We start from the raw sequence: 20,877 nt of genomic DNA, 5'->3' as shown, positions 1-20,877 counted from the left end.
TTCATGCAAAAAGCCAGCACACAGCAGGGCTGACCCCGGGGCTCCTGCTGGTGGCCCCACTTCCTTCCCACAGGTTGAATTCTAGAGCAGTTGAGTCCCTCTGTGCCCGGCCAGCCGCCCGCACTCACCATGGCAACACCCAGGCTCCTCGGGAGCCCTCTTTTGTCCTTGCTCAAAACCATTCAAACCTCTATGCAAGCCGGCAATTAAAAGGCACTTATTCAATAGCTTTTCCGAAGTTAAAACATCTGTAGCAAGAAGCTGTTAAAAGCGTACGTTCGGGGCTGTGTTTCCCTGAGACACATGCTAATTAGGTTAAACACTGAGCTCAAAGTAAAAAGGCAGAACAAGGAGGGCCAGAATGCTGTGCCCTGCCCCCACCCCACCCCACCCCAGCCCCCCCACACTGTGAGCCCCACACAAAGGGCTCGAACAGCACAAGGGCTTGGGACACAGAGGCCGTGGCTCTGGGCAGCAGGAGCATGACCGTGTGGGGTGCCCGGAACATTCCCACAGTTCTGCACTCACGCTCTGCGAGCTCGGCCAAGGGGGTATCTGCGAGCAATGCTCGTTAAGGCCAGAACGTGGGAAGCATTTGAAATAAAATGCCTGTGAATTTCAGATTCATCAAGACTTCCAGCAGGCGGAAGAGAACGCATTTTCTCGGCTGGAATGAGGAGGAAAAGGGAGGGCACCTTGTGAGAGGACAGAGTTTTCAGGCCCACGCGGACACAGGACTTCTGTTTGCTTTGTTGGTCTTCACGGGTAGGATTGTTCTCCGGCCCTGCGTCTCTGGGCCCGGTCCTGCCACCATCCCGGGCTCCCTAAAGGGAGCTCAGCTGGGAAGACGGGATTCTCGTTTTCTCACTCATTTTAAAGCATCGGCTGGGCCGGCCCACAGTTGTGCAGATGTGGCTGCTCCATCCGGTGAATGGTGTCCACGTACAGGCCACAACTGTCAAGCACCGCCCGGCGCGGCTGTCCACTGCGCACCTACAATCCTGGCCCATTGCTCCCGCGTGGAAGGGGGTTCCCGTGGCCTGGAGAGATCGCCCTGGGGAGCCACGGTTCTAGCATCGCAGACCCATGCAAGGAGCACCGTCTCAGAAACACAGACACACACACAATATCGCAGACAGGACGTGAGGTCCCATTACTCATGTCACACACAGCCAGCCTTGCCCCAGATGGAGAGTCCCCAGTAACTCACCCAGACTCCCCTGACAGATGTCTGTTCGCGTGGCTCCGTCCACAATGAACTGGGGGCTGGGACACAATTCCTGAAAGCAAGGGGGACAAAACACAGGTCACAAGACACCCCGCACTGGTCGCAGCTGGGGTGGGGGAGCTCCACCGTCAGAGCAGAGCCTCGAGGAGGCCAAGTCACCTACTGTGAGTCCCTCACGCTACTGCTGACGACTCTGCAGGCCAGCGAAGGGAGGAGGCCGTAGGGGGGTGCGGGGCCGGGGTGCAAGGTGGGGGTGCAGGGCAGAGGTGCAGGGTGGGGGTGCAGGCAGGGGTCCAGGGCAGCAGCCGCAGCAGCCACAGCCTGCCTCCCCACCGTCCACCTGCATCGGTGTGACTGTGCACGCCGTGCCAAGCGCTGGTGTGAGCGGCGGCCAGAGAAGGGCAGAGGCTGGCACTGATGTGCTCGAACATGACCTCCCTCTCAGACAACACCCCATTTGCACAGAGAGCATTAGATCAACATTCCCCACGCTGACTACACGCTATGTGCACTCATTAACTCCCCAATGATGTGCCCATGGCCCCAGGCGCTGACGCTGATGCTGAGGTGTCGGGGCAGGGAGGGCGGTTCATGCAGCTGACCCGCGCTCCCTGCGCTCAGGACCATCAGGGTGGAACCGGCCTGGGGCACCGCTGGGGCCCCGCCAAGCTCTTTCTTCCCTGTTTACCCAGCATGACTGCGGGGCGCCCACCCTGCACACATAGCCTCACGGGGCAGGCACGAGGGTGACGGGAGCAGGGAAGAAGAGCACAGGCCTCACACTCGAAGTGCGTCCATCCTGTGTGGAAAACCTGGACTGACCTCCACGGAGAAGTCAGAGACGAGCCCAGTGCATAACAACGGGTGCGGGCTTGTGCAGAAAGGGGGAACGTGAAATGCCTGGGAGGGGCGCGTCTGGGAGGCTCTCCGGGCGGGAGAGGATGCCTGCCCGTTGGTTAGACAGTCTAGGAGCAGGACAGGGGTGTCCGGCTAACCCCAGGCAGACGGTCACGGGCAGTCGTGGGTCTTCAAGGAGCAAAGAGGCCCCTGTGACTGACTGCAAGTGCATCCGAACGCCGGGGAAGCAGGTGGTGGGGCCAGCACCAGGAACTGGGATCCCCCCCCTGCGCAGCAGACTGTGGATCCTGCAGTGACAGCCCCACACCCTGCGCAGCGCCACCAGCTCGCGTCTAGGTGAACGGGAACAATGCCTTCCTGCTGGCTTTCTTTTCTTCCAAGTAGTAAGAAAAATTTATTCACTTGTGTTTTGTTGAAAAAGTAATATATGCACCTAAGTTGAAAAAAAAAGTCTAAGTAAATAATGCCCATAAAACCAAAATCGCGGGACGCCTGGGTGGCTCAGTTGGTTAAGCAGCTGCCTTCGGCTCAGGTCATGATCCCAGCGTCCTGGGATCGAGTCCCACATCGGGCTCCGCAGGGAGCCTGCTTCTCCCTCTGCCTCTGCCTTCCACTCTGTCTGTCTGTGCTCGCTCTCACTCTCTCTCTCTCTGACAAATAAATAAATAAAATATTTAAAAAAAAAAAAAAAAAAAACCAAAATCGCTTGTATGCAGAGTGCTCGCCGCTCACATTTCCTTTGTATTCTTTCAGAAACTGTCTGTTCTCATAAAAGCATTGACATGTACATCCGTTTTTATCACAAATGTATTGTACCTCCTTTCCCAGCCCAGAGCGAGCCTTAGAATTTCATCCTAATTTCTGCAAGCTCTTCAGCCAGCCCTCCGCGGGCGGACCCTCCGTTCTATTCCTTTGTTTCCTGCTTCTGTGGTCTCCAGGGCAATTTAGACCAAGACCCAGCGTCAGCCAAGCTAGGTGTTCTCAAAGCTGCAAATTCAGAAGGTGGAGAGATTTGGGAAATTAATAATTTAAAAGGGAGGGGTAGAGCACCTGAGTGGCTCCATCCGTGAAGCGTCTGCCTTCGGCTCAGGTCATGATCCCAGTGTTGTGGGATCAAGCCCCACATAGGGCCCCCTGCTCAGTGGGGAGCCTACTTCTCCCTCTGCCTGCTGCTCCCCCAACTCGTGCACACCCTCTTTCTCTCTCTGTCAAATAAATAAATAACATCCTTTTTTAAAAAGAGAGGGACAAAAAAACCATATTAGATTTCATTTGGCACAGGACCGTGCGGCTTCGTCGGGAAGGAAGGGAAGAGAACACACTGAACGGGGTCTCGCAGACTCTCGCTCCTTAAAAACCCTCTTAAAATAGTGTTCTCTCCTATCACCCATTCATCCTTCAGTCTCCCGAAATCTGGTTTCTACCTTCGACCAGAACCACAGAGGGAGAACGGTTGCCCCGGGTGCTGACTGCTCCCTCCCTCCTCGCCCCTGCTGGAGTTCTCCTCCCTTGGCTTCTGCATCCCTGCTTGCCCTTGTCAGTACCCTCACCTCTCTAAATACTCCTCCTCCGTCATCCTCTCCTTCCTCTGCTCTGCTCGCCCTTCAGAGTCAGGGAGCCCTCCACCAGGGTCCTCAGTGCTCTGAATGATTCCACGTCCTACGGCAATGCCACATGCCAGGCACTCCCTCCTGGGACATCACCCAAACCCCAGCCACAGAGTATGACGATCCCCCTGATGGCTCCCCTGAGCCGCACAGATCAGCCACCCACGTCACTGACATAGGTCACATGCTGCCAACCTCAGCGACTCAAAGCTAACGGGTCCATGAGCTCGGCTACAATCTTGCATCTAGTGCGGGAGACAGACTGGTTCATGAGGCTGGCAGGAATTTCACAGGTTATAGGCAGAATGGCATAGAGTGATTTATAGACAGAGGGGATGTTCCTGTCCTCACATCATTTGTTAGCACAATTCAAAACACCTCCACCCAGAAATACCAACCAACAAGCACAGTGACTCACAAGTCCTGTGCGTCCTCTAGAGCCCACAGAAAGCCCTCCCAGTCACCACGTCCTGCCTGCGGGACCCACACTTGGGTGGGGGACACAGGGGAAAGTGGCAAGCAGAGCGTTTTGGGAGAGGGGGGCCTCCCATGCCCCATCCTTCCTCCTTCATAAGCAGCTCGTGTCTTCTCCGTAATCATGTTTACTGACATGTGGGTAAGGAACTCAGACACAGACACAAATTACTCAGGCTTGTGCCAGCCCCTGACGCAGGGCATGGGGGAGCCCCAGGCACCGTGTTGAGTCCGAGGCAGGAAGTGACAGGGACGGCACATTCTCAGTGACCACGCTCCCCCAGGGCCATTCCGGGAGCTCTGGTCCAGGACTGCAGTACACCCCATGCTGCTGCTACACTGGTCACCATCGCCACAGTTACGGCCACATCACAGCCCGGCACCCCTGCCCCTTCAGGTCCTGGACCCTTCGGAGCTTCCCGCCTCACCTCCATCTCCCCCCGTACTCCCTCTCTCATTACCACCTTTCCCAGGCCGTGTTCACCCTGAACAAAGGCGCAGAGCCTGCTTGGGCCTTCCTGCTCCCGCTGCTTCCCAGCCCTGCTCCAATGTCTGGACCTCCACATCACTGCCCGGCCCCCGTTCCACGGTCAGGTGTAACTGCTTCCTCCGCGAGCTCCCATGCATGTCGTCGTATGTGTGCTTCCCCCTCTGACATGAATAACAGAGACACTCCTAGTACTGAGCTCTGTTACATGCCAGGCGCCATGCGAAACCCCACAAGGTAGATAATGCTATTTCTCCCCTTTTACAGGTGAGGGAACAGAGTCCTAGGGAGCTCGGGAAATCACATGGCGTCACAGACCCAGTGAACAGCACAGAAGGGACCAGAACCCGATCCAGCTGACGCCCGAGTCCGCACTCTCAGCCAACTGTCCTACTGTCTCCCTCCGACCAGAGAGCACCTCCGAGGCTCTGCGCCCACATGCACACACGACCTGCGCATAAATAAGGCTGAACTGAAAGTCCCCAGCTCATCAGTCCAGAGCAGCGGCTGGAAGGAGGGCGGCCGCCCCCGACAAAGGCTGGTCCCCTTATCCGAACTCTTATCTCCCGACGGTCATACCCGCCACGTCTCCCTTAACCTAGGCTGGCTGCTTCCTGGGTCCGTTTGGTGTGCTTGACCCACCTTGCTCCCCTCTCTGCATTTCTCCTTAAGATCAACGCACTCATCAAATGACAGAAATGCACAGAGAAAAGTCTCGTCCACTGGGCTGTGCTTGGGCCCATGCACACCGGGCAGCCCTCAAACCACAGGCCCGGGCTGGCCGTGTGCATGGCAAGATGGGGAAGCCAAGAATGGAGAGGGCTCTGCGGAGAGTTCCGCTGGTCTCACACACCGCCGTGGAGTCTGCGACAGTGCCCTGTTCTTGCCCAGTGCCACTGGGAACATCACCGTAGAGTCATGAGATCCCAAGCTTGACCCTGAGGTCTTCAATCTGGGCCAACCTGTCTTCCACCGTTAGAAGAAGAGCCCAAGCAGACCTTCCATTTAGCAGCTTAAAAAATAGGAGAAAAAAAAAAATGGGTGCACCTGAGTGGCTCAGTTGATGAAGTGTCTGCCTTGGGCTCAGGTCGTGATCCCAGAGTCCTGGGATCAAGTCCCACTCAGGCTCCCTGCTCAACGGGGAACCTGCTTCTCTTTCTGTCTGCTGCTCTCCCACTTATGCTTCCTCTCTCCCTCTTCCTTTCTCAAATAATTTTTTTAATCTTTTAGAAAAGTAGAGCAAAAGTAGGCAAAAAATACCTGGAAGGGGCAGGATGCCAAAATTTATGATTTCAGAAAACATCTAAGTAGCAAGCTTCATTCTATCATCAAGAGGGCAAAAGCATCCACACATACATATTCAGCAGACAGATCATACTCAGGACAGGTCAAAGTTAACACCTTTGTGAGAAGCAGGGCCATCAGAGCACTGGTGTGAAGTCCCCTGAGACCAACAAAGTCAGGTGTCACTCTCAAACGCAGCCAGGGAGACAAAAAAGCCAATGACCCCATTTAAACATGAGCAAATGATTCGAACAGACAATACTCCAAAGAAGACATCCAAATCGCCAACAGACCCACGAAAAGATGCTCAACATTGCTAATCAGCAGGGATACACAGATCAATGGGGCTCCTGGGTGGTTCAGTCGTTAAACGTCTGACTTCGGCTCAGGTCCTGGGATTGAGTCCCACATCAGGCTCTCTGCCCAGCAGGGAGTGTCTGCTTCTCCTTCTCTCCTTGCTTGTGTTCCTTCTCTCACTGTGTCAAATAAATAAATAAATAAATATCTTTTTTAAAAGATTTTTTTAAACTTTCTTTAAAAAGAAACCAAGAAAATGCATTTTGTTTCTTTTTTTTAAGATTTTATTTATTTGACAGACAGAGATCACAAGTAGGCACAGAGGAAAAGAGAGAGGGAGAAGCAGGCTCCCTGCTGAGCAGAGAGCCTGATGCAGGGCTCAATCCCAGGACCCTGAGACCATGACCTAAGCCAAAGGCAGACGCTTAATCGACTGAGGCACCCAGGTGTCCCTGCATTTTGTTTCTTTAAAAAAAAACATCAAAAATAGAATCACCAAATGATCCAGTGACTCCACTTCTGCGTAGACACCCGGAAAAATCGAAAGCAGGGTCTCAAAGAGATAATTGAATAGCGTCTTCGTAAAACCGTGATCCGTAAGAGCCAACGGGTGGAAGCAACCCACAGGCCCCTGGATGCATGAATGGGTGTAAACGCTCTGGAGGTGATGATGGACAGCTGCAGCAGCGGAAATGCTCTTGGCACACACTTAACATGGTTAGATGGTCTTTCGTTAAGTGCGTTCTACCGCAATTAGAATAAGGAACGGAAGGAAGGAGAGGAGAGACAGAGCGGGGAGGGAAAGCGCAATGGAGCGAGTGATCTCCTCAGGCCAAGCGGAGTGTCCTCATCTCTGTCTCTCCCGCCCCGGGCCCCTTGGGGTGCTCCAGGTCCTCCAGGTCGCAGCCTCCTGACACCCCAGGATCCCATGGCTCGTGGTTGTCTCCGTGGAGCACTTCCATCTTTCTTCCCAGGGTGTCCACGCCTCACCCGTGTGCCTGTCTCCCCACCATCTCCATCAGAGTCAGGACCAGAGCTCACTCCTGGCATCTCCCTGACCAGCGCCTCTACCCCACCGGCGCAGGCAGCCCCCCCTGCACAAAACACACCTGCCCGTTGAACCACCTCTTGAAGCGAGAATCCGAAACTGATTCTCAGTCCGGATTTTGCCCACACCTCAGATTAACCACACAGGTTTCAGGGGGACGGGAAGGTGGGCCATGGTGGCTGCAGGGCGCAGGGTGGAGGGGTCCTTCCAGCCGTGGGAACTGTGCGCAGACCGGGTGGGGAACACAGCAAAGGGGCAGAGGTAGCTGGAGCTGGCCCGTGGTCCTGACCACATCTGAAGAGCCCTTCTGTCCTCATGCTCCCTCTTCCACCACTGCCAAGAAGACAGGTCCCACAGCTCAGTTTTCCCATCATGGTTGAGGAGACAAAAGGGGCCTGGCCAGGAGCCACAAAGCCTAGTCCCTTGTGGCTCCTTTTGTGGACCAGACACAGGACAGAGCCCTTGATTCACTTGGGCTCACACCCACCCTGCAGAGGGGCTCTGATCCCGCAGCTCAGACCATGTGACAAGGGTCATGGAGCAGGAGGCCACGGGCCGAGGTTTGGGAAGGACAGTTCTCCATCCCCTGCCCTTGGGCACCATTTCACAGAGGAGAAACGAGAGCCTCATAGAGGTCACCTGTGCAAGGAAGGCCAGCTGGGGTTCAAATCTAACTTGTCGGCTTCCAAAGTCCAGGAATGCTCTTCCCTCCGTCCCTTGCTCCGCCAAAAAGACTTTAAAGGAGGGCGAGGGTAGGGGGCGGGGGAGCTATTCTAAAATACGGACCTGGAAGAATGATTTCTCCCTCAAAGAATGACTTCTCCCTCAGCTATTTGCCTGAAGAAGCGACAGCCCTCTGTCCCATCTGACACCCAGGAGCAGGCCTGGCTACTCACCGTGGGCCGTTTCCAGACAACACCTTGGGTTTGCGGGGAGTGTGGCCCCAGATCCTTGTAGCCCAAGGCAGACGGGCACGCAGGGAACTCTGGATCCTTAAAGAGGACTCCTGAGTCCAAGCACTGTCGCCTCAGGCTCTCAAAGTCCTGGCCCAAGTACTTCATGGCTTTCTGGTGGGAGCCAAGACCATCGGCGGCCGCCCGCCGCTGGGCTACTCTGGCCACTGGGGCTGACATGGCCATGGGCTCCGTGGAGGACACAGAGCCACACAGGGTTGTCCGACACCTGCCGCTGGGAGGCCAGGCGGCCGTCACCCTTTATGCAAGGGCCCGCTCCCGAGGGACGTGAGTCACAGTGCAAGCAAATGTGTACCCACATGATAATGAATCTCACCCACCTTCCCCTTCAGCAAACAATTAGGAGGCTGGGAGCCTCAAAGAGCCCTTCCCTAAGAAATCTGTTGGGATGGCAGCCATCCCTGCCTCAGGCAAGGCCAGCTGCCCTGCCCTTGGCCCCGGTGGCCGAGATGGGAAGACAGGTCCAGCAGCTTAGGCAGGTGTCTACCCCAGCCGGGGCAGTGGCTCTGAGCAGGACGAGGGTGAGGGGCTGGGGCTCTGCCTCCCTTCCAGGAAAGTTTGATTCCTAATCTGCTAGGGAGTCAGAGATACCGGAGATCTGCAGGAAGGATCTGGGTGAGCCCCCAAGAAGGCGGCTCCGAGTGTGAACGAAGCTTTTGGGTCTCTGGCCCAGCTCCACCAGTAATTAGCTCTGTCATTTTGAGCAGCCTCCCTTCCCCTTAATGTTCTCCTCCCTAAAATGGAAGATAATAGTAGGACCCGCCTCTCAGGGCAGGGCGAGTGACCAGCTGGAGCGTGAATATGGCTCAGCAGGGCTCCGTGGTCTGCAGCAATTGAGGCTGTTCCTGGGGAACGGGGCTGGAAGGGAAGGCCCAGGGCTCAGAGTCATGGGCTCTCCTCCCAGAGAGGAAATGTAACCTGGGACTTTCTCGTGGCTCCAGTTTCCGGGGCCTGGTCTACTGGAAGGATGTGGACCCCATCTGTGATTTTTCTGCTAATGTTGACTATTGGAGTGTAGTTGACCTGTAACGGTCCATCAGTCTCAGGTGTAGACCAAGTGATTCAACAACTCTAGACATTGTGCTCCCCACTGAGAGCGTGGTGGCCCCCTGCCACGGCACAACGAGATCAGCACAATATTGTCACCTGTGTTCCCCTCTCTGTGCTTCCCGGCCCCATGACTCACTCATCCCTGGACATCTGTGTCTCCCATTCCCCAGACCTGTCCTGCCCACCCCCCCCCCCGCTCCCCACCGCACCTGGTCCTCCGGCAACCACTAGTGAGCACATGAGGGATTTCTGAACTTTAGTGCATGTGACAGCCTGGAAAATGGTCCCCCAAAGACTCAGGACCTAATCTCTGGAACCTATAAAGAACAGGTTGAAAAAGGACCTTTGCAGAGATGACCACGTCAGTGCTCCTGAAAAGGGGAGATCATCGTGGCCCTAACAGCAGCCGCGAGTGCCCTCCCACGATGCGGGCGAGGGGATGTGACAACAACAAGGAAGAGCTAATGTGTCCACAGGGACAGAGACTGAAGCCACACAGCCACGGGCCACAGATGCCAGCAGCCATGGGAACCTGGAGGACGCCCAGGGTCTCTGCAGGGAGACTGGCCTTGCCAGTCAGTGGGTCTGACGTGGGTCCTGGAGTTAGGGACAGTCTGCACAAAACACTGAGGGGGCTGGGCAGGTCCGGACAAGCAGCCAGCTGTCCACAGAACAATACGGTTTCTCTGGGTTCACCAGAAGCTCCAGGCTCAAGCTGGCATCAGAGAGATGCACTGCAGGCCTAGCCCCGCCGGGGCCCCAACTTCACTCACTTGGGCCCTTTCCCTGGATTCACCATCAGCCCAGCGTCCACTGTCCCACTTCACCAGCCCCCGGACGTGCGCCTGGTCTCACCTGGTGGCCCCGTCCTCCTTTAAAACCAGAACCATAGCACCACAGCTCCGTTCCTTCTACACAGCATTCTCCTGAGCACCGTGGTCTCCAGGAGAAATCCAGCTGCTCTGTGTGGGAATGGGAAGGAAATACTTATTCCCAGTGTTGAATCTGTGGCCCAAGATCTGAAGCCCACTGGAGCAGTCTGACTCCACCCAGAGCGCTCATTTCAAACACAAATCTGGCCCTGCTGCTCCCCTGCTAGGGGCTTCCCAGTGCTCCAAGGAGAACGCGGAGGGAAGGGGCGATGTGGCCCGTAAGACCCTAAGCATCGGGTCCTTTCCTCCCTCCAGTCCCTGCTCCTGTCTTTGCTCCAGGTCCAGGAATGTGGGCTTCCACGTGGGGCACCCTCTGCTCACCCACCCCAAGGGACCCTGAAAAGGCTCTCCGGACCCCGCCCCCCACAACCCACCCACTCTGACACACTCTCTAGTGAGCTTCAATGCCCTGGCCGCGCCTGCACCCACCGGACTCTGACCCCCACAAAGACACCTGTCTGTGTTCTGTGTTCTGTGTTCTGCTCCTTGCCCCTGTCTCTCTTGAGCCCCGAGAGTCCCCCGGAGTGTAGTGGGGACAGAACACATATTTGGCGAATGCAGGGGTTGGAGACGGCACACCTTTAGGTAGGGATGTCTGTGGACAAAGGGGGGGACCTCGCAGAATTTCTATCCCCAGGTCCCCTTCCCCCCGCACCTCCAGACATACCCCCGGCAGCTGATGGAGTGAGCAAGTCCTTCCTCCATAGCGGTGAGCACAGCTGGTGATTTTCTGTCTCCACGAGGGATTTTTCCACCTGCCCGCCTGAAACCCCCCTCGTCACATCCAGGTGCTGTGAAATCAAGCCCTTCTCCTGGCAGAACCTCCCCACCTTGGAATTCTAAGGCAGGCAAGGGGTGAATCCGAGGTCAGGCGCTGCTGAGGTTCACGTTTTGAGAAATACCCAGAATAGGCAAATCTGTAGAGATAGAGAGGAGGTATTGGTTGTCAAGGGCTAGCCAGGCAGGGGAACTGGGATTGACTACAAACAGGTATGAGGTTTCTCTTTGGGGTGCTGGAAATGTTTCCGAGCTGGATGTCAGTGATGGCCCCACAACACAGCGAGGGTGCCAAGAATCACAGAACTGCGTACTTTCAACTGGTGAGTTTTAGAGTGTGTGAATTTCTTCTCAAAAGAAAATAGTAGGATGGAGAAGACCCGCTGTGATCCACGTGCTCGTTGGCAGTCTCTAAGGAATCCCCAGACCCCACCTGCCCAGGACAGCGAGTATCTCCTCATGCCCAAGAGTGCCCGAGCTGGAAGACCACACCCTGTGCACCAGTGTGAGCAAGCGGGAGGGGCGTCCGGAGTGTGGGCTCACCCCTCTCCTGGTCTGGGGGTTCACAACACCCCAGGAGGGGCCCAGCCAAGCTCAGCAACCAACCCAGATCCCACTGACCCGTTTTGACAGAGTGAAGCTGTGAACGCCTTGGGCTGGATAGAATGTCAGGTCCACGGCTGATCAGAGACCCACAGAAGGTCTGCATGTAGACCGGATTGTCAGGCTAGCCCACAGTCACTCAAGTGGCAGAGCTAACCCCAGGTTTTCTGATGTTCATGTCCACATTCTTGCCATGAAACAGGACCTGCACGGCCTGCAGCAGAGAGCCCTGACCCGAGATAGGAAGAAGTCCACTGACTCGAGTGGCCTCTGCCCCACATAGCTGCTGGGCAGAGTAGACACTGGGCAGAAGGATAAAAGAACAAACAAGCACTGTTCCTGCCCATGAGGAACACCAGTGTGGGAAAGACAGAGCAACACTCGGAGAAAGGAGTGACAATTCTGAGGGGATAGGAGATGAGGAAGGCTTCCTGGAGGAGGTGGCATTCCAGCTGGATCCTGAAGAACAAGAGACTTGAAATGGCTGGGGGGCTTGATGGAAGCTGTGAGGAGGGTACCTGGGACCAGGCAGAGCAAACAACACCTGGAAGGAGTGTTGGCATTCCAGGGCAGCTACCACGGGTAACGTCGAGGGACTGGTGGAAGGCGTGCAGGGCTCCACGTGTGGAACTCTTCTCTGGAGCTAGGAGGCCGCTGCTGACAACCAGGCAGGAGCTGGTGATGGCCATGTAGGGCAGTGGCCAGGGACCACGGCAGATGGGAGTTGTGCCCACTGAACCTCATCTTGTGATCCTTCAGAGAGCAGCCTGTCGCCTAGCGGCCTCCTGTGTGTTCTTATTCCTGTTGTCAGGGTGTCACTGTGTCACGTACTGCCTGCCCTCAGGCCCCGCTGCCCTGGCCATGGCTCCCGTGGCCATGGCTGCCGTGCATCGTCCATCTCCCCACTGGACCTCCTCCTTCGGCACACAAAAGGTGTCAGGGTTTCCGGCCCCCACAGCCCCGCCCCCTCCTTCCCTTTCTCAGTACAACACCGTTCTATCAGAGGTGCGGGACCCTCATGGAGCCAACTTCTCCCCACCCGGCCTCACTTCTCGTCACTTGGTCAGACGCTCAGGGGAGACCACTGGCCGATGGCCCTCATGACCATGAGGTTTGATGTCACCAAAACCAGTGCTCACTTCTCGTCTGCCTCTTACCCGACTGCCTGTAGCATTTGGACACAGGTCAACGCTCTTTCCTTCTGGAAAAGGAGAGAAGGAAACAATTGCATGAGGGATGTCCTTGAGTGGGTAAAAGGCCCACTAGACTCAACCTAGAGGCTGAGGGGAAGGCTGTTTAGAGCTGAGAGCACAGACAATCCGTCCCCATTAGGGCCGACTGCAGGCATGCACGTGAGATGTGACAGGGGACTGTGAAATGTTCTCTTCTCATGGCTGCAACATTTACACTCAGGAGTATGAATTGAGGACATTAGCTGAGAGCAAGAATGGGGTGCAGGTGTTGGAGATCTGGAGGGCAGAGGTAAGAAATGGTGTCTATGAGCCCAGATCAGCATAAGGACAGGAGATGTGTGGTATGGCCATCAGGTAGCTAAAGAACCCGGCTGACCTAGTGAGCATCCACAGAATGTGACACAAATCAGCAGCCTATTGCTGCTAAGGAGTTACCCCAAGCCTAGTGACCTAGAACAATGAATATTTATAATCTTACAATTTTTGTGCATAAGGAAGTCGGGCGTAGCTTAGCTGGGTAGTTCTGGCCTTAGAGTTTTTCTTGGGGCCGATGTCAGCCAGGGGCTGTCCTCAACCGAAGACCTGACCAGGGCAGGAGAGTCACATCCAAGATGGCGCACTCACGTGGCTGTCGTCAGGAGGCCTTTGTCCCTCACTCTGCAGCCTCTCCAGCTCCAGCTCTGTCTCCGGGCTTGTCAAGGGCAGCTCGCACTGCTAACTAGCCAATAATCCTTCCTGTTACTCAGCCCAGGCTCCCAGGAGAGAATCTGACTGACCTGGCTCACTGTTTGGAGGGAGACGCCCAGGCCCTTTGTGGCCGACCAGGCTATGGGATTGGCTGTGTGGGGCATGATGTCTGTGCCCTGCCCCTGGTGTGGAGCCCCTTGCCATTGCCACAGATGCGGATGCTGGGGCATGGCCGCACCCCCGTGTTTCACTGTGGGAGGCTGTGCTGCTCCCTGGCGGTGGAGCCCATGCCCTAACTGGGGACTTGTGCCCTCCAGGGTGCTCCGTGACACAATGACCCATAAACACAACATGCTTTCTTGAACCGTCATCATCACTCAGGGATCCTTCGGTAAGAAGCATGGTCTACAGGTTTCCTATGAAATACACTCAGGAAGCCGCAGGCCCAGCTCCAAGGGGTGCATATCGGCTCTCACCTGCGTTTCCGAAAGCTTCTTCCTATCTTTGTGGGGCAACTTGGAATGTGGAGGGAAACGCATGCGTCCGAATATACAGATCAAGACTCAGTAGGAGCGCCTGGCTGGCTCAGTCCATGGAGCGTGCAACACTTGACCTCGGAGTGGTGGGCTCAAGCCCCACATCGGGCTCCCTGCTTGGTGGGAAGCCTGCTTCTCCCTCTCCCACTCTCCCTGCTTGTATTCCCTCTCTCGCTGTGTTTTCTCTGTCAAATAAATACATAAAATCTTAATAAATAAATAAATAAAATGTTTAAAAATAAACACACAAACAAACACACCAGAAAGGAAAGATAAGCACAAAGCTCAGAGCAGAGGGCCTTTCCATCTTCAAGAGGGGGAGCTGGGACAAGGGGGAAAGTGGACAGAGATTGAAGTTTTCATAATGCTCTTGGACGGGGGAAGGGACACAGAGGAGTTCATTATACTATTAATAATTAACTAATTAAAGAGAGCCATGCACAGACTAATGATGAGAGCATGTCATGAATCAGAATTATCTTTAGGGGCGCCGGGGTGGCTCCGTCTTTAAGTGTCTACCTTCAGCTCAGATCATGCTCCCAGGGTCGTGGGATCAAGTCCCATGTCAGGCTCCCCACTAGCGGGAACCCTGCTTCTCCCTCTCCCACTCCTCCTGCTGTATTCTCTCTCTTGCTGTGTGTCTATCAAATAAATAAATAAAATCTTAAAAAAAAAAAAAAAGAATTACCTTGAATCCAGCTTTGAACAGTGACAGTCAAACACAAAATCCCCCAGCAGGCAGAGGGGGTAGCATACACTGGGAATCCCGCCCCCAGAGCCTTGGATCTTTGAGGGCTGTAGGCTCCTGGGGGCGGCGCCAGGACCCTCACTCCTGGGCTCCAGCATGCCCCCATCACGTGCTCCTCAGGCAGAACTAACAGGGAGAAAGCTTCTCTGAGTCCCCTCTAACCAGAACCAGAGCACCTGCTCCCTCCCTGCTCCGCTGTGGCCCTCCATCCACCCTTCGTGCATGGAAACCACACTGTTCCTCCTTGAGTCTCTGCCCCGTTTCTCAAACCCCTTCATCGTGGCCCAGCGCTGGACACATAACACATGCTCAGGGCATGTGTGTTGAATGAATAACTCACCAAACACAGGAGTTAGACTCGAGCTTTGTGTCTTGCACCCTTTGATTAGGAGGAGACAGAATACAATCATGCCCCACATAGGTAAAATGAGAGGAATTTAAGTGCACCTGTATCCAGGGCTCCTATGTCTAGTGTGAGTGTCTGAAAAGGTTTGCATGTATGACGGAAACCAAGACAAACTAGAAAGGGCTGGGAGAAGCCTGGAAGTATCTAGAAATAGTAGCTTTGATGTCCACCTAAGAGCCTCAGACCCAGAGTAGACCCGGATTTCAGCCCAATCCTCTCAGTCACCTGGAGAAGTCACTTACTTTCCCACAGGTCTTTGCTCGTCTGACACAGGGGGTGGGGGGTGGCAGCACAGAGCTGCACTCTGTGCTCAACCCAACTACACTCATCTGGAGGAGACAGGCTCCTGCTGAACTGAACACAGCATTAGTCCTGGAGGTGGACCAAGCCCCCCAGGAGCAAATGAGGGGTACCCCCTCATGGTTACGCACACACACACACACACCCTCACACCACAGGCCGAGCCTCCTGCTGAGCCCTTTGCTTGCACCCTTTCCTGTTCTCCCAACAACGACCCTGTGTAACACCAGCCGTCACCAACCAGGTGTCCCAGAGGAGGAAAGGCAGCTGCCTCGCTTGGCTCCTAAGTAGCAGAAGAGGATTTGAACCTAGGTCCATCCTCCCTAAAAGCCCATGTGTTCTTCTAAGATGGTATACTGACACTTTTTTCAAGTCAGTCCATTTGATATATGGTGTTAGTTTCAGGGATGGAATTTAGTGATTCATCGGTTGCATAGAACACCCAGAGCTCATTACACCCATACCCTCCTTAATGTCCATCACCTGATTACCCTATCCCCACCACACCCTTCCCCTCCAGCAATACTCAGTTTGTGTGCTAGAGTTACAAGGTCTCTTGTGGTTTTATCTCCCTCTCTGATTTTGTCTTATTTTATTTTTCCTTCCTCTCCCCTATGTTCATCTGTTTAGTTTCTTAAATTCCACACATGAGTGAAATCACATAATAATTGTCTTTCTCTGGTTTACTTACCAGTTCCATCCACGTCATTGCAAATGGCAAGATTTCATTCTTTTTGATGGCTGAGTACTATTCCATTGTACATACACCACATCTTCTTTATCCATTCATCTGTCCAGAGACATCTGGGATTATTCCATAGTTTGGCTATTGTGGACATTGTTGCTATAATCATTGGGGTGCAAGTGCCCCTTCAGATCACTACATTCGTATCTTTGGGGCAAATACCCAGTAGTGCGATTGCTGGGTTTAAAGAGGTGAAGGATCACTTGCGAATGTGGGGAATGCACCTGGAGGGTTGAACTGGGAGAGGCTGCTTTCTCGACAGAGTCCCCACACGGCTGCTGGACTCCCGCTGCTAGTCTGGCAGTGAGACGCTTTTCTTTCAGCCCCAGAGAACAAGGGCCAGAGACACCAGGAAAGCCCCTGCTCCTCCCTGCATCTGTGAATGGCATGTGGCCTCTTACACCAGCTGAGGTTCCAGCTGGCTGAACTGCCAGCTGCAAGCAACAATGTTCTGGAGTGAGGGATCCATCCTGGAAGGTACCAGAGCCACGGTGGGGGGGGGGGGGGGCTGGCCGAGGCAGCTGGTGGTCTCTGCTGCCCCCTAGAGCCCTGTTCTGTGTATCACGGGATGTTTAAATGCATCTCAAGCCCCGCCCTCCCTTACTTAATGCCAAGAGCATTGTGTAGTCATGGCAACTGAAAATGCCCCGACATTCCCAGATGTTCCCTGGGAGGCAAAACCTCCCCCAGTCAAGCCACTGGGCTAGAGACACAAGTTCAATGACACCGTGAGCTGGCTTCCAAATGTGGAAATTCTACAGTACAAATGATAGACGAATCAATGTCGTGGGGGGAAAGGGGGTGAGGACAATGCTGTTAGAGATCTAAACATAGTTAAGAAACCTAGTAATCAAGTACTATGCTGGGGCTCCTGGCTGGCTCAGTTGGTGAGCGTGCAACTCTTGATCTCAGGGTTGTGAGTTCGAGCCCCACGTTGGGTATAAAGATTGCCTAAAAATAAAATCTTTTTAAAAAATCAAATACAGGGGTACCTGGGTGACTCAGTCATTAAGCGTCTGTCTTCGGCTCAGGTCATGATCCCAGGGTCCTGGGATTGAGCTCCGCATCCGGCTCCCTGCTCAGCGGGTAGCCTGCTTCTCCCTCTCCCACTCCCCCTGCTTATGTTCCCTCTCTCACCTATCTCTGTGTCAAATAAATAAATAAAATCTTTGGATGTTTGGATCTTCTTTGGATCCAATTTGAACAAACTGGGACATTTTGGAGACAACTTGGAGAAAATGAACATAAGATGGGTATTACATGCCATTTGCAGCAACATGGGTGGAGCTATGAGAGTATGATGCTGGGTGAAATAAATCAGAGAAAGACGAATACCATATGGTTTCCCTCATATGTGGAATTGAAGAAATAAAACACAAACAAGCATGGGCTGGGGAAGGAGAGGCAAACCAAGAAACACACTCTTAATTACAGAGAACTGACAGTCACCAGAGGGAAGGTGGCGGGGGATGGGTGGAACAGGAGATGGGGATTAAGGAGTGCACCTGTCCTGAGGAGCACAGGATGATGTGTGGAAGTGATGAATTACTACATTGTACACCTGAAACTAATATTATACTGTATATTAACTATACTGGAATTTAAATTTTAAAAATTGGGTGGGTCGCCTGGGTGGCTCAGTCAGTGAAGCATCTGCCTTCAGCTCAGGTCATATCCCAGGGCCCTGGGATTGAGCCCCACATCGGGCTCCCAGCTCTTTGGAGAGTCTGCTTCCCCTCTCCCTGTGCCCCTCCCCCCGCTTGTGTGCGCTCTCTCTCTCTCTCTCTCAAATAAATACAATCTTTTCTTAAAAATGGGTATTATATGATATTAAGAAATTATTAATTTTGTTGAGTATAAGAGATTGTAGTTTTCATATAACTATATTTGTCACGTCTTTATGCATTAAATGCACTAAAGTATTTCCAATGAAAATGATATTTTTCTGCCCTTTGATTGAAAATATTCAAGCCAAAAAAAATGCATGGATATCTCCTCTCCTTTGAATGTTCTCATGATTTGAACCTTCCTCATTACAAGATGACCCCCTTTTCTCTGTAATGATGCTTTTTGCCCTAAAGTTTATTTTGTCCATTATTAATATGGTTTTGCCAGCTTCCTTCTCATGAATGTTTGCATGATCTTTTCCCACGGTCTGATTTTCAATCTTCTTGTGCTGTGTCCGTATGCACCATTCTGTTCACGCAGCTCAGCTGACCACTGATTGAGTCCCTGACTCTCCGATGTTAAACCAACCTTCTACTCTTTTTTTTTTTTTTTTTAATTAATAATCTCTACACGCAATGGGGGCCTCAAACTCACGATCCCGAGATCAAGAGTCAGATTCCCCACCAGGTGAGCCCTCCAGACGCACAACCCCCCAACCCTTCTATGCTTGGCTGTGAGTCTTACCACGTGAATGCAGCTGGATCCTGTTTGCTAGTATTCCCTTCAGAAGACAAAGAGGGATGTGGGTCAACCTGGGAAGGGTGTGTCCTTGGGTGAGGTGAGATGAGAACTCCCTGTGCCCGAGAGCAGCCTGCACCCAGGGCCTGACAGAGAAAAAGCTAGAAAGGTGCCCAGCCCCCACCCTGCAGCTCTTAGGGGCCGTGGAGGGTCCGGGACCTCCCAGGGGACTGAAGGTATACATTTCCATGGCTCAGTAAGTAAATTCTGAGCAAAGTGAGCCAGACAAATCTTATGACCAATCAAAATATTCAAATAAAGTACTCTCATTCCTCATATCACATAAAATTATGATGCCAAAAATGGCATATTTTTGCAGTCTGTCGGTTTATGGTATTCGTCCCTCTAACCCTTTACTACCTTTTGTAAGTAAGAAACATCGTGAAAAGAAAAGCTTGATACATACATGGCACTTCTTTCCTGGGTTTGGAAAAATGTGGCCATGTTTGGGTTTGTGCTGAGTTTCCTGTCTGCGGGTGTCGACCAGAGAAGAGTGGTGCTCTCAGCTGTTGTCCGTTGTTTACACCTTAATGTGAATGAATCTCAGATGCTTTTATGAAATATTTTCAAATGTGTGAGAATAAATTGTAGGGGCGCTGCGGAGCCAGCAAACAGGGGGATGCCCTTGAGAGAGAGGGGAGAGGTCCTCTCTCCTCTGAAGGGAAACTGCAGAGTTTGACTTTGTTAGGATCTGGTCTCTGATGCTGACATGAGCGTAGTACACGGCCCAGCTATTAAATAGTAAAAATGAAGATGTCGTTTATAGAAGCCCTTAAAAAAAACTCCCCTGCTGCTAAAAGGACGTGGACACCACATATAAAATTGGACACTCAGGAACATCATTGTTTAAAACTGATTCTGAATGGCCCAGCCCTGGAAACTGGGAATGCTTCTCTCATAATCGGGGGGCCCTCTGAAGGGCTATCAATTGCTCAGTGCTCCAAATAGAGAAGACTATCTGGAGTTAATTAAAATGGGCCAATACCACCATTTTCCATGTGACCTGGAAAGAACTAATATGTAGTTAGGATACCAGCCAAAGCCTAGTAAAAATATGTCACTGGTGAACTGAATGCGCAGCTCCTGGGAGGAAATCAAAGTGGATTTTTTGTACACTCTGCTACAGGATATTTGATGTTCCTATTTACATGACCCACTTGAGCGGAGAGTGGCTCTGTTTTCCTGCGAGAGGTGCCCACAGTTCTAGACACTGGCTGAGTCTGAAGCTGAAAGCACCTGACAATGGGGCAGGAGCCGATCCCAGAAACGACTCTGTCCGTGGCACTTTGACCTTTGGTCCTTGGTAACAAATACTGAACGCTGGCCAGTAGTTTTGATTTTCACAGTAATATGGGTCAGCAACTTGAAACTACTTCCTGTGCAACCTTAAAGCAAGAAAATGAGGAAACTCAGTAGGAATGTTGGTGGGTATTACAAATACGGAGAGGGGGAGACTTTGAACCAAGTCATAGGGTCTTCATTTGGAAGTGAAGGTCAATGTGAACTCACGTGACAAAGTATAAAGTGTTTTTTTAAGTTTTTTTTTTTTTTTTTCATTTGAGAGAGAGAGAGCAGAAGCAGGAGGAGGGGCAGAAGCAGAAGGAGAAGCAGACTGCACTGAGCAAGGAGCCCAACGTAGAATTCGATCCCAGGACCCGAAGATCATGACCTGAGCCAAAGGTAGACACTTAACCAACTAAGCCACCCAATAGCTTTTAGAAGTCAAAAAAAATTTTTTTAAGATATATTTATTTGACACAGAGAGAGATCACAAGTAGGCAGAGAGGCAAGAGAGAGAGGGGGATGAAGGCCCCCGCTAAGCAGAGAGCCCGATGCGGGGCTCGATCCCAGGACCTTGAGACTATGACCTAAGCTGAAGGCAGAGGCTTAACACACTGAGCCACCCAGGCACCCCTAGAAGTCAAATTTTTATGTCATTTATTCACTTTCATAAATATAAATTGAGCTTGTACCTAATTTTTTTTTTTTATAATTTATTTACTTCATTAAGAGAGAACCAGCAGGATGGTAAAGTCGCTTAAAGTAAATATTAAATGTTAGATTAAGTTTCTGGGCACTAAATAAAAAATGTTAAAATAAGTATTCTGGGTTATATACAAAACTGGTTAATGTCATTCAAGACAAGGAAACTGTAACCTTTGGGATTCAGGGGGTTT

The 20,877-nt window shown here is 52.7% G+C and overlaps 1 protein-coding gene across 1 annotated transcript in view; it reads right to left on the bottom strand.

Annotated features, from left to right (window-relative positions):
• LOC131814452 (calpain-8-like) overlaps positions 1 to 8,436 on the bottom strand; it is an 80,426-nt gene extending 71,990 nt beyond the window's left edge. Inside the window, 2 exon segments of the mRNA XM_059145392.1 lie at positions 1,211 to 1,280; positions 8,180 to 8,436. Coding sequence (XP_059001375.1) covers positions 1,211 to 1,280; positions 8,180 to 8,422 — 313 coding nt within the window. The 5' untranslated portion in view covers positions 8,423 to 8,436.
• Positions 8,437 to 20,877: the final 12,441 nt, after the last annotated feature.

Source organism: Mustela lutreola, chromosome 14 (assembly GCF_030435805.1).
Source record: "Mustela lutreola isolate mMusLut2 chromosome 14, mMusLut2.pri, whole genome shotgun sequence".
Classification (NCBI taxonomy): Eukaryota; Metazoa; Chordata; class Mammalia; order Carnivora; family Mustelidae; genus Mustela; species Mustela lutreola.
This window is presented reverse-complemented; position numbering and strand designations above follow the sequence as displayed.